The sequence below is a fragment of the Armigeres subalbatus genome, chromosome 3 (genome assembly GCF_024139115.2).
Source record: "Armigeres subalbatus isolate Guangzhou_Male chromosome 3, GZ_Asu_2, whole genome shotgun sequence".
In the NCBI taxonomy this organism is placed as follows: Eukaryota; Metazoa; Arthropoda; class Insecta; order Diptera; family Culicidae; genus Armigeres; species Armigeres subalbatus.
The window spans coordinates 429,191,566-429,205,379 of record NC_085141.1 but is presented as its reverse complement, the minus strand read 5'-3'; the positions used below and the strand labels follow the sequence as shown (position 1 = coordinate 429,205,379).

Below are 13,814 nucleotides of genomic sequence, written 5' to 3'. Positions count from 1 at the left end.
GGGCCAATCGCTTCCAGTCGCCCTGAACATTGAGCGCCCTCAGGTCCTCTTCAACTGCAAAAAGCCATCGTGTACGTGGCCTTCCACGAAGCCTGCGGCATCTTCCGGGTTCTCTACTAAATATTATCTTCGCTTGACGTTCTTCCGGCATACGAACAACGTGACCAGCCCACCGTAGTCTGGCGTGTTGTATAAGCTTAATAATATCCATCCCTTTATGCACCTGGTACAATTCGTGATTCATGCGACGCCGCCAGATACCGTTCTCCTGTTTACCGCCGAGTATTGTCCGCAGCACCTTACGCTCAAACACTCCGAGAGCTCTCCGATCAGCCTCCTTTAACGTCCATGTCTCATGGCCGTATAAAGCCACCGGAAGAATCAGAGTAGTATACAGCGCGAGTTTTGTTTTCGTTTGCAGACTACGGGACTTAAGCTGGTCACGAAGTCCGTAATAAGCCCTATTTGCAGCTGCAATACGCCTTTTCACCTTGCGGGTAACATCATTATCGCACGTCACTAATGTTCCAAGATACACAAATTCTTCTACCGCTTCAAATTTTTCACCAGCCAGCACTATTTCGCTACCACCACCACTAATGAACCCACGTTGATTGCCAGCGACCATGTACTTCGTTTTGCTGGTATTGATCGTGAGTCCAATCCTCGCTGTCTCCCTCTTAAAAGGCGCAAAAGCCTCTTCCACGGCACGGCGATCAATTCCGATAATATCGATATCGTCCGCAAATTCCAGGAGCATATGCAATTTTGTGATAATGGTACCGCTTCTTTGCACACCAGCTCTCCTAATCGCTCCCTCGAGCGCTATATTGAACAGTAGGTTCGAAGAGTGCATCACCCTGCTTTAATCTATCTAAGGTAACAAATGCCGTCGATATTTCATCCGCAACCCTTGCACTTGATTTCGATCCGTCCAATGTTATACGAATCAGCCGTATCAGTTTCGCCGGAAAACCATGTTCAAGCATAATTTGCCATAATTCATTCCGTTTCACTGAATCGTACGCCGCCTTGAAATCAATAAACAGATGATGTGTCTGCAAGTTGTACTCCCGGAATTTATCGAGGATTTGTCTCAGGGTAAACATTTGATCCGTCGTTGATCGGCCCTCACGAAAACCTGCTTGGTATTCGCCGACGAAGGACTCTTCAAGCGGTCTCAATCTGTTGAACAGAATACGGTACATAATTTTGTACGCCGAATTAAGGAGGGTTATTCCTCGGTAATTGGCGCACTCCAGTCTGTGTCCTTTCTTAAAGAGAGGGCAAATGAGGCCTCCAACCAGCTAGCAGACATTTGCTCGTCTTCCCATATTTTCGACATAATATGGTGCAGAAGCTGCTCACTGCCGTGTTTGAGAAGTTCAGCCGGGAGCTGGTCCTTCCCCGCAGCCTTATTGTTTTTCAGCTCTTTAACAGCTTTTTCAACCTCATCTAGTGTAGGTGACTCCACAGCTTGTCCATCGTCGCTAATATTTATTCTGTTCTCTGATGCACCGTCACTTCCTCCATTCAACAAAGTCTCGAAGTGTTGCTTCCACCTGGCAGCCACTTCAGTTTTATCTGTCAGCAAATTCCCTTGTTGGTCGTTGCACATGACGGGAGATGGCGCTGTCTTTCTCCGCACGCCATTGACAGACTCATAAAACCTCCGCATATCGTTCTGCTCCATTTTTTTCTGCGCCTCACTAATCACTTGTTCTTCGTACTCTTTTTTCTTCCTGCGGTGGGTTCGTTTTTCGGCTGCTCTTGCTTCCTTGTACCGATCTCTATTCGATCGGGTACCCGACACCAACATCCGGCTTCTGGCAACGTTCTTCTCGTCTGTCACTCTCTGACACTCCACATCGAACCAACCCGTCCTGGGTCGCCTCTGTGCAGTGCCTACCACTTCTCGTGCTGTTGTGCTCACCGCTCCATGGATCGACTCCCATAGACCGTTGATGTTGTCGCTAACGTTGATTGTACTTATCCGTTCGTCGAGCTTCTGGCGGTACTCAGCCGATACTCCTTCCGCCGACAATCGCTGGATATTGTAACGCATCGTTCGCTGTGATCTTTCGTTCGATACAGTTGACAACCGTGATCGAATTTTACTGACAACGAGGTAGTGATCAGAGTCAATGTTCGGACCTCTGAATGTCCGCACATCGATAACATCCGAGAAATGGCGCCCATCCACCAGAACATGGTCTATCTGGTTGCAAGTTTCACCATTTGGGTGTCTCCAGGTGTGCTTTCGGATGTTCTTTCGTGCAAAGTAGGTGCTACTGATGGCCATCCCTCTGGTAGCAGCAAAATTTACTAGCCGTAGGCCGTTGTCATTGGTAGCGGAGTGAAGGCTCTCCCTACCGATTATGGGACGGAAAAAGTCCTCTCTACCGACCTGAGCGTCTCCGATAACAATTTTCACGTCATGCTTTGGGCACTCTCCATAGGCTTTATCAAGACATTCATAAAACGTGTCCTTCACGTCGTCGGATTTATCGTTTGTCGGTGCGTAAACGTTGATTAGGCTGTAATTGAAGAATTTGCCCCGTATCCTCAACACACAGATTCGTTCGCTAATGGGTTTCCACCGCATCACTCGCTTCATCTGCTTGCCCATCACTACGAAACCAACTCCATGCTCTGCTTTTCACCGCCGCTATGATAGATGTTATACTTGAATGCAGTGTTGGTCGTGGGGTCCACGGCTCGGAATTCACGTTCTCCGGATCTAGGCCATCGGACTTCTTGAATAGCGGCCACGTTTACTCCAACCTTCTGCAGTTCACGAGCCAGAAGGCTCACTCGCCCAGGTTCATTTAGGGTCCTGACATTCCAGGTACCGAGTTTCCAATCATAGTCCTTATTTCGTTGCCGGGTCGGTTGCCAAAAATAACGTTCTCTTTTTCTTCTATCTCCATTTTTCGTGGTATTTGAGAGGCTTCAGTAAGCTACCTTACCGGGGTCGCGTTACCTACATCGCGATGATGGGGCTGCCACCTTAGGTATAGCTGACGCGATACAGCATTACGTTATTCAGCCGCTGGGTACCAGGCAGACGCTGGTTGAGCCGCATCTCCTGGTGAACAGACGCTCGAGGCGTACCTTCTCACTCTAGCTGATGTCAGAAGGACAACAGTGCCCAGGCTGCACTACCAGCTACGTACACAACCCTTAGCTGGCGGTCTTTTGTCATCGGACGACCCGTGGAAGCGTGAGATAGGGACTTGTGGGGACCAGAGCTCTGTTGGGCGCTCCTTCCTTGATGTCAACCCACCATTTTGCAGCCCACTGGAGAGGATAAGGGAGCTAAATGTCAAAGAAGGAAAATCCATACGATTTGACAGCTTGGTACCCAACATGTTCCGGACAGCAGAACAAAGGGAACCGAAGTGACAATCTTTATCTAGTAACTAAAATATCTTTTGTACTGCGCATTCTCTTTTACGTCTACTGCATTCGTTCGTCCGTAAACAAGAATAGGGGTGTTATTTTTTTTTATTCTTGATTGCTTATTCTTTATTAATTATTCACTATCCAACCACTCACCATAGTTGGTACAACATATCGTATGGTTGGGATTCATTTTCATTCCATCAATTTCAGCCGTTCGATACATTTCATCCTTTTGAGACTTCAGCCTCAGACGATAAGAGCTACGCCGAAGTCTGGAAGGCCATGAGAGTTAATGACAAACTCGCTGGCCTAGGAGAGGATGTCAACTGCATCCGAAGGACGCGGAGAGGCGAGATGATTCTCGTCTTGAAGCGGGATGCTGCTCAGAAGAGTTCTGAGTACAAAAGTTGACAGAGGAAGTCCTGGGCGATGGGGTTCAAGTAAGAGCCCTATGTCCAGTTTCGAACATCCAGTGCAAGGGCCTGGATGAAGTAACCGAGGCTCGAGACCTGGTCGACGCACTGAGAGATCAGTGCAATGTCGAGATCCAGGAATCTACGGTTCGGTTACGCAAAAGCTTTCGCGGAATGCAGGTTGCCTCATTCCAAGTACCTCAGGCTGAGGCCAAAAAGGTAATGGATAAGGCTAAACTGAAAGTGGGTTGGTCGGTATGTCCGCTAAGTATAAGCCAACCACTTCAGACCTGTTTCAGGTGTCTTGGCAACGATCATAAGTCTTATGACTGTAAAGGACCTGATCGCAGTAAGCTATGCCGTAGGTGTGGAGCTGAAGGCCACCAAGCTCGCACCTGTCAGGCTGCACCAAGGTGTCTGATCTGTCCCCTGGTACAGACAACAGACACCTCACCGGTGTCCAGGCTTGTCCGGCCTCTAGAAGGACCCAGACACGCAGGTAACACAGCTTAACCTGAACCACTGCGAGGCGGCTCAATTGCTGCTACAACAGTCGGTTACTGAGTGTAAAGCTGATGTAGCCTTGCTGTCCGATCCTTATCGCATCCCTGCCGGTAACGGTAGTTGGATTGCGGATAAGTCCCAGATGGTGGCCATCTGGACTTGCGGGCGATATCCCATTCAGGAGATAATATCATCACCTGACGATGAGGGTTTCGTTATAGCAAAGGTAAACGGTGTTTACTTTTGTAGCTGCTACTGTCCTCCCAGGTGGAGTATAGTGCAGTTTACTAGGGTAGTAGATATTCTTGCAGCAAGACTAACTGGCTTAAAACCGTTAGTTGTAGCAGGCGACTTCAATGCGTGGGCAGTGGACTGGGGATCCCGGTCCACAAACGCCAGAGGTCATACCCTGCTAGAGTCGCTAGCGGTACTAAACGTAGTCCTGCTGAATGAAGGCCAAGTGCCAACGTTCAGGGGACCGAACGGTGATTCATGCATCGATGTGACCTTCTGCAGCGCGGGATGGACGGTGGAGCCAGAATGGGAGGTTCATGAGGGGCATACCTCCAGCGATCATCAGGAAATTCGTTTTATGATCCGGTATACCCCCGTAGCCACAAGGCGGATCGGCAAAGCCGATCTAGGATGGCGCACCTCGCAGTTCAACCCAGAACTCTTGGAGGAATCACTACGATGGGAGACGCGAACAACGGGATTAAGTGGCGACGAGTTAATCGATGTACTAACCCGTGCATGCGATGTGACGATGCCTAGGAGGACCAAACCTCCCGGAAACCGGCAACCTGTGTACTGGTGGACTGACACAATTGCAGACCTTCGTAGAACCTGTCTTCGAGCAAAGAGAAGGCTGCGACGTGCCAGAACAGACGCTGATAAGGTCGAGAGACGCAGGGTGTTCCAGACAGCGAGCAGAGCTCTGAACTACGAGATCAAATGTAGTAAGAGAGCCTGCTTCGAGCGGCTGTGCAGGATGGCAAACGACAATCCATGGGGAGATGCATACAGGATGGTGATGGCTAGGACCAATAGCACGCCACCTGAGAAATCTCCGGGGATGTTGGCCAAAATAGTAGACGGGTTGTTTCCGAGGCATGAATCATCGAACTGGCCCGCTACTCCCTACGAGTCAGTTGACGTGGTACCGTTAGTGACTAACGAAGAGCTTATCGTAGCAGCAAGAAAACTTAAGCTCAATAAGGCGCCAGGCCCGGATGGTATTCCAAACCTGGCCCTTAAACACGCCATTCTTGCCAATCCAGATATGTTCAGGAGCTGCCTCCAGAGATGCATGGACGAAGGAAACTTCCCAGATCGATGGAAACGGCAGAAATTGGTGCTATTACCGAAGCCTGGCAAACAGCCGGGGATCCTTCGGCATACAGACCAATTGCCTACTCGACACAGCTGGAAAGCTGCTAGAGAGGGTCATTCTGAATAGATTGTCGGCCTATACAGAGTGTGCTGGTGGCTTATCTAGCAACCAGTATGGCTTCCGTAAGGGCCGTTCTACCATCGAAGCAATTCGAGCGGTAACGGATACGGCCATGATAGCGAGAGGTTTAAACAGGAGAGGTATTAGGTACTGCGCGTTGATTACACTTGATGTAAAAACGCGTTTAACAATGCTAGCTGGGCAGCAATTGCTGACTCCTGCACCGATTGAGAGTTCCGGATTACCTGTGCAGGATACTGAAAAGCTATTTTCAGAATAGGGTGTTGTTATACGACACTGATGTTGGTCAAAAGTCGATCGTAGTGTCCGGGTGTTCCACAGGGATCGATCCTCGGACCGGTTCTGTGGAATATTATGTACGACGGAGTATTGCGCTTAAGTCTCCCGGCCGGAGTAAAGATAGAAGGCTTCGCGGATGACGTAATGCTAGAAGTAGCAGGTGACACTCTCGACGAAGTCGAACTGAAGGCTTCATACGCGATTGGCAGAGTGGAGGAATGGCTCAACTCGAGACAGTTATCCCTTGCACACCACAAGACGGAAGTCGTGGTAGTGCATAACCGTCATGGGTTGCAACAGGCTAGGATAAGAGTAGGGACCTGCACAGTTAACTCCGTGAGGTCTCTCAAGCATCTGGGCGTGATGATCGATGATAAGCTCAATTTTACGAGCCACGTCGATTATGCATGTCAGCGGGCTTCATTGGCGATAAAATCTTTATCACGAATGATGTCCAACAGATCGGCGGTGCATAGTCAAGTGCGTAGGCTGATAGCTGGCGTAGCATTGTCTATCATCCGTTATGGCGTGCCGGCATGGGCCGTAGCACTAAAAGCCGAGTACAATGTAAAGAAATTGATCAGAGTACACCGGCTGATGTGCTTACGTGTCGCGAGCGCATATCGCACCATATCATATGAGGCGGTGTGCGTTATAGCTGGAATGATGCCGATAGACACACTCCTAGAGGAGGATGTGGAGTGCTACAACGAAAGGGACTCGGTGCAAGTGCGACGTGTCAAGAGAGCAGCTTCGTTGCTCAAATGGCAAAGAGCATGGGACACCGCAGTCAAAGGTCGTTGGACCCACAGACTGATTCCAGATGTGTCCAAATGGGTTGATAGGAAGCATGGTCAAGTCAACTTCCACCTAACACAGGTGTTGTCTGAACATGGCTGCTTTAAGAAATTCCTACACAGGTTTGGCTTCGCAGATTCTGCGGAGTGTCCTGAATGTGTAGGTGAGGTAGAATCGGCAGAGCATGTGATGTTCGCATGCCCGCGATTCGAGGTAGAACGCAATACCATGCTGCTTATTAGTGGTATGGATACAACCCCGGACAACCTCGTCGAGAGGATGTGCCGGGAAGAAGCTATATGGAATGCGGTGAACACAGCATCTCAACAGATCATGTCGAAACTGCAGCGGTGGTGGCGTCTTGAACAAAACCAACGAGTGCAGTAAGGGCACCTGTGATGCAGTGAACACCTTGCTCACCCCGACAACCAACATGTCGCGGGTGGGCTGCGGGGACCTCAGTATGTAGATATAGAGGTCATTGCGGTTCACGCGCGGTGGTTGTTGTCGGGGTGCTCGTCTCCAACGTGAGATTATGATACGGACCGTTAGGTTACTATCATAGCTTGCGATCGACGGGTGGTGAGGTAGCCACCCTTGAAGTCGATGTTGTGTGTATTGACGTCAAGTGCGTTAGCATAGGCGTGAGCGTTCTCAATAGTCCCCCCCCTGATGTATTGCTTAATTGCGGGCCGGGGGTACGGACTGGCGAAAGGGTTTTGGTTTTAGTGGGTCGGGTAAGAGTTACATGACATACCCATCCCCACACTACCTGAGTACCTCCTCAGGTGTCTGGTTGCAGATTTCCGTTTACCCTTGCTCAAGAAAAAAAAAAAAAAAAGACTTCAGCCTTTCGGGATTTCAGCCCTTTGAGTGCAGCCTTATGAGTATTCAGCCTTTAGGACACCCACAACAGGAGCCGGAAGAAGGAGACTAATATCACCGGTCATTACGATTTTTTATCTTTATCCGTGAGGAAGTAGGACATGTTGGATGTAGGACATTTTTGACGCGTTTTCTAGATAAAAGTTCCACTCTTCATTCCGAAGTCGAAGAACAGGCTAGACATTTTAATTTCACGTGTTTCACTTGTTCTTTTGTGGTTGAAACATCTCTTCGTTCTTCTAATCGCCTTTACAATCCACTGTGTCCTGGATGTCCAGCTCACCCACATTATCATAGCTGGTAGCGATCCTATGCTGCCATCTTCCACGCGGCATGGCATAAATAGTCAACATGTGATACCAACACGACAAGGATATGTCTTGGCACAGACAAACAGACATAACACATTGAACATTTACTCATCAAATACATCGTCGTTGAAACACTAACGACATCTGTTGATTTAGGTTAGTTCGGAAAATTACAAACCAGATGGCGGTAGTAAGCAAATCTCAAACTCGAGCAAATTCGATACACAGGCCACGAGTGATTGATTGGCCAACTAATGATTATTCGAATCGACCATCAGTGATCAGTAAATCAGTGAACGATGAAAATATGACGAGTGTTATGTCTGTTTGTCTGTGGTCTTGGTTTTAGTAATGCCTCTTTAATAGGGTAAGCTAACTTATCGCACTCACATATACGAGGAATGAGTCAAAATCTCACTGTAACTTACTGTTTATTTGTTATCATATTCTTAATATTACTGTCCACTATTTTCTTCAGTAATCAATGTATAAACGTTTTGAGAATTGGTTCCCGGACAATTGACCGGGTTCCAAGTTTGGAGCACTGCAGTCTGTAGCCGTTGTTGCTGTTCTGCGATCTGTTGCTGCTGCTCTTCAATACCTGGTGGATTTTCTTCTTCAGTTTGCGGCTGACTGTCATCTATCTGCGACTGTACCGGCATCTGATTTTTCTTTTCATGGATATTCTTCTCGTGGGTTTTCATACTCCACTTGTTATTGAATCTGAAGATAAGAACAAGTTTCAATATTTTATCAAACATCAACCGCAATTAAAAACCAACCTCTTTCCGCAATATTTGCACTTGTGCGGAAATTCTCCGGTGTGAATAATTGAATGTTGAGTGAGATACCATTTCATGGTAAATCCTTTACCACAGACCGGGCAAACGTGCGATTTTTGAGTAACGTTATGCCTCTTCTGGTGATACTTCAAAACTCCAATTGATCCTTGTATTACTTTGCCACAGATGTTACAAGTGTGTGATCCAACACCTCCTGGCTTGTGGAATTTTCTGATGTGTTTGCTCAGGTTGTACTTGCTAGAAAAAGTGACATCACAATTTTCTATCGAACATACATACGGCTTGATGCCTGAAAATTAAAATAACCATTAGGTTGAAATTTGTTTTTTTTTTAAGCTGAGTAGAATTACCTAAATGTTTGTTTGCGTGACTTTCCACCGACTCAGGTCGAATATATTCTCCACAGAGATCACACAACTGCCGAGTGACTACCGGCGTAGTCTTATCTTTTTTCTCCTTTTTGACCCTCACTTTTCTCTCCTTCTTGGCCTTCACTGTTCTCTCCTTCTTGACCTTCTCCTTTTTCGCAGGTGAACGCTTTTTGGGAGGCGGTAATTCTATAATATAATCTTCATCATCATCATCATCGACTACATAATCTTCGTCCATAGAGTTATCCCCCTCTGGGGAAGATAATTCCCGCTTAGTATTATCCTCATCTGTTCCTATTACGGGATGTGCAATTTCTTTCACTGAGATAGTACCGTCGATCGATAATGTTGGAATTTCATCGTCGTTGATAACACATTCTGGCTTGATCAGTTGTTGCACGCTTCCTGCATCATGCAAATCTACAATATTCTCAACAACACTCTCCTCCTCGTCAAGATGTTCTTCTTCGTATTCCACTTTCTGCGGTTTTATCTGCTCTTCATAAGCATCGATTTGCTGACGATGTACCACAATAGCTTGTTTGCATTTCTCAAACAAATTTATATATTCTTGATCATCCCAACCATTGCTTTCGATGAAAGCTCTATTACTCACGAGCAAACTCTTCGCCTTTATCATTGCGATTTTAAACTCGAAAAACATGTCCAGCAGATTTTGGCAATTGATGCAAATGAATGGGTAAGAATCGTGCGGAAAGACACGAATCTGGAAAGCGACGCGAGCTTTCTTCTTATGATGGGGAAGTATTATGCTCAGATTTTCGCGAGCAACTCTGCGCAAACAAATGCGGCACTGTGGTACCATTTTTACTGAATCAATGGGCGAACCTTTTTGGAGCATTTCTAATCGATCTGACTCTTTGATGATGGCAAGGTCAAGATCTTCTGGAATTACTTGAGTGTAGCGACTTCTTTTGTACACTGCCGGAGGTTTCGGGGCTTCTGGTATCTTCTTCCTAAAAAAATAATAATAAAAAAATTCAGTTAGAATTAATGCACCGAAATAATCATTTGTAATATCACAAATATATATGACAAGGAGCATCAACCAATTAATTCATTATCACGAAACAACTAACGGAATCTATTGACCAAAAAACGAATTTGAAAGGGTAGTGTGCGTTTTGAAAGCCTAACACCCGTATTTGCGGGTATTTTGTCTGTACAACTGTATTCCTCTACAAGTTATTTTATTTTAAATTGATTTTAAATTAAAAAAAAAATTGGTGGCATATATTTCTCAATCGTTGGGGCTTGGGGTAAGATATTCATTCGCAAAGTACACGTTTCGAAAACTCCAATATTTTCAGTCAATAAGAGCGCCGACAACGTTCTTATGTCATGGATTGGATTGTAAGTCAAACTTTCGTTGCTGCTAGAGATCAAATATACTTCTGTATCTCTCCATCTGGGCTGGGGCACTTGGGATAGGGTATTTGGTTAATTACAAAAATTACATCTGCAAGCTAGGTCTAGCGGCTACCGATTCTGCATTATAAGCGAGAGGTCATAGGTTCAATTCCAGGCTCGTCCCTTTTCTGCTTTGTATTTCTATCTTAGTTCTTTCTGTTTCACGTTCTACTAAAATGATTCCTACTGTTAAAACCTTCCACATTAACAATTCCATAAACCTCCCGTGGCACCTATGAAACGTCGTAGAGTTCTCTGCATCTTCCTTAAGTAGGTGTCCAACTAACCACCCTTCCTCATCCTCAATATTGGCAAGGAAGTGACCAGGACAGATCACGACTATTGGAGAGCGCATTGCTTCTAAGAGATGATTAGTCCCAAATCAATATCTGTTGTAACGGACAGAAATGATGCTACTCTCATACAATAGTCCATACTTATACCACCTACAAATTTGTGCGAATTGCTCAATGCTAAGGCTAATTTACTTCGTTAGTGATACATCCCCCACTGGGACAATGCCAACTTACAGCTTAATGCTTATTCGGCGCTTGCACGGTAAAAAACTGCGAGGTTTCTAAGTCAAGTAACCATTTTGGCATTCGGGGCTAACACGATGTCACTTTTATGCTCAGGAAAGTCGAGTCGACTATCAACCCGAAAGTTTTCTAGACCGACCGGGAATCGCACCCAACCCTCTTCAGTGTCGTGTACTTGACTCGCTTGAAGAAAATGATCGCAGCTTACACTATTACTCGGCGTAGGTACTATAATTTTCGAATATAAATTGTTATTATGTCTATACCCCTAACTTTAATAAAGATCAAAAAAAAAAAAGAAAATCGGTACCCCTGCATAAATTTGCAGTATTTCATACACTGCTTGTTTTATGTAGGTGCAATGGACGCAGGCAAGATAATCGAACATATTTCCCATTGAACTAGTTTATAGATCCCAGATTAGACCGAGTGTTGCATTTTTTATCTTTTTTAAAGTGATTTTTCAACATTTGAAGAGTTCATCACTACCGAGTGTTGCAATCTAGATCTCTAGATTGGGGATCCAGACAGATGCTGGCATGAGTAACTGAATTATAGTTTAAATAAGAAACTCCGGATTTTAAGGACTCCCTATCAGTACTGGAATTTCTCATTTTCAATGAGAGATGTCACGCGATGCTTAAATATTTGCCCCTTTCCTAAAGAAACGCGAAGGATGAATGGCATGCAAGAAAAATCTCAAAAATCTTTGTCCCGTGACAGAGCATGAAAGTGTGCAATATCTGCTTTATTTTTGTGTTTATTACCACTTTCAACCCGGTGAATTAAAGGAATATGATTAATTTATCGACTAGTCACTATTCTTTGCATATATGTATTAAAATAATTTACACATTTTAATTTAAAAATAAAGCTCATCATGCTTTCATGCGAAATTGATCAAAGAACCCACGATTATTTCATTTGGTGGCCTGAAATAGAAAAAGGCGCTTTGCTCTTTGTCTTATGACGATCACGACTTATTCCAGTACTGCTCCTGATGTTCATCCGGGACAAGAATGAGCGCTTCACCCTATATTTTTTCTTACGTGTTTGTGCTGGTTGTTTTCGACTGCTTGCGGGGAGATGCTTCTTTGGGTTTTCGAGTTTCCCAGTCATCCGATTCATCCTCCAGTTCTTCTTTAACGATAACCTCCACAAAAGCCGGTTCCGGAAGCGTCTCATTTTTGAGATTCTTCAGCAAACGGGTTTCCATCGCTGACAGTGCTTCTTACTTTTTCGCAACAATAAAACAAAACTATTTTCCTTCTTGCACAGTTAGCAGACAGATGAAAATGTCAGTCAGAGTACTATCTCACACACACACAAGGAAACTTGAAAATGCTGTCAATTTTTGTTCACACCCCGTTACTGAAAATAATGAAAATAAAATCGACACAGTTGTTTCATAAGGGCCAATGTCGCAATGAGCTCAAATGGAGAAAAATGGGTTCTAATTTTTAAGTATTTTTAAGAAGTATGCTCTTTTGCGGGAGAATGGGACTTCCCACAAAAGGAGTAAAATTTAATACATGAAAGGCTAAAGTTTTACACATATTTTCCTATTTTTATGCATAAAAGTTAATCATTTGTGAATAAAACATATATACTTTTAATGTTTATTGAATTTATAATCCAGCCTAATAAATCATTTTCAAAAAAATCTCTGTTTGTAATTTTTAAAATTATTTTCAATTCCATTGGCTATATACCTTGCCGTGTTAAATTTCAGTGATTCTACTTTTCCTCTGATGACAGGGTTCATCCCCGCATAATTAAAAACAACATGAGTACATTCAAAGTTAATTGCCTATATGTAGAGATGTCGCAAATTAATCGATTACTTCGATTAATCGATTCATCGTTGTGATAATCGATTAATTTTGAATCGATTATTACCCAACGATTAATCGATTCAATAATCGAGATGAATCGTGAGTAATCGATTAGTTACTAATCGATTATTCAGAATTTTACGACATCATAAGGATGTCGAAAATTAATTGATTATTTCGATTAATCGTTGTGATAATCGATTAATTTTGAATCGATTACTATACAATGATTAATCGATTCAATAATCGACAAGAATCAATAGTAATCGATTAGTAACTAATCGATTAATCGGGATTTTACGACATCTCTACCTATATGCCGGGTATTAAGCCACCCGGAGTGGAAATTAATTACTATGTCATGCGAACTGGGGTCGTGGGATCAAACCCCACCGAAGGGGCGATTACCCTCCAATACCTTTTCCGAACTAAATCTATCACATGTTGTACATATGCATAATCAAGTTTCAGACATAGTAAATAAAAACAACATGTTATATGGTCAGAATCATTATTACGATGTAAGATATAGCTTCACAGTTTACGTTGTGGTTATCAAATATTTTTCGGTGGATTCAACCATAACTACTCGACATCATCACTAAATGTCAATATACAACATGCTGTTCCTAAAAAGTTTTATATTTCCTGCATTATATGTCAACATTTTATCTTACTGTCGAGCGAAAATTTTGCACGCGAAAACGGCCGATTTATGGTGACATAACTTAACAACCCATTCAACATACTGTTATTTGTCAAATAA

At 44.4% G+C, this 13,814-nt stretch overlaps 1 protein-coding gene across 1 annotated transcript; it reads right to left on the bottom strand.

The window, feature by feature from the left end:
• Positions 1-8,483: 8,483 nt before the first annotated feature.
• On the bottom strand, positions 8,484-12,531 carry LOC134224481 (zinc finger E-box-binding homeobox 1-like). Its single transcript, XM_062703841.1, has 4 exons — positions 12,263-12,531; positions 9,223-10,220; positions 8,852-9,161; positions 8,484-8,792 (listed from the first exon to the last, which is right to left on the bottom strand). Exons 1-4 carry the CDS (start codon positions 12,427-12,429, stop codon positions 8,525-8,527), a joined length of 1,743 nt encoding a protein of 580 aa, XP_062559825.1. The 5' UTR covers positions 12,430-12,531; the 3' UTR covers positions 8,484-8,524.
• Positions 12,532-13,814: the final 1,283 nt, after the last annotated feature.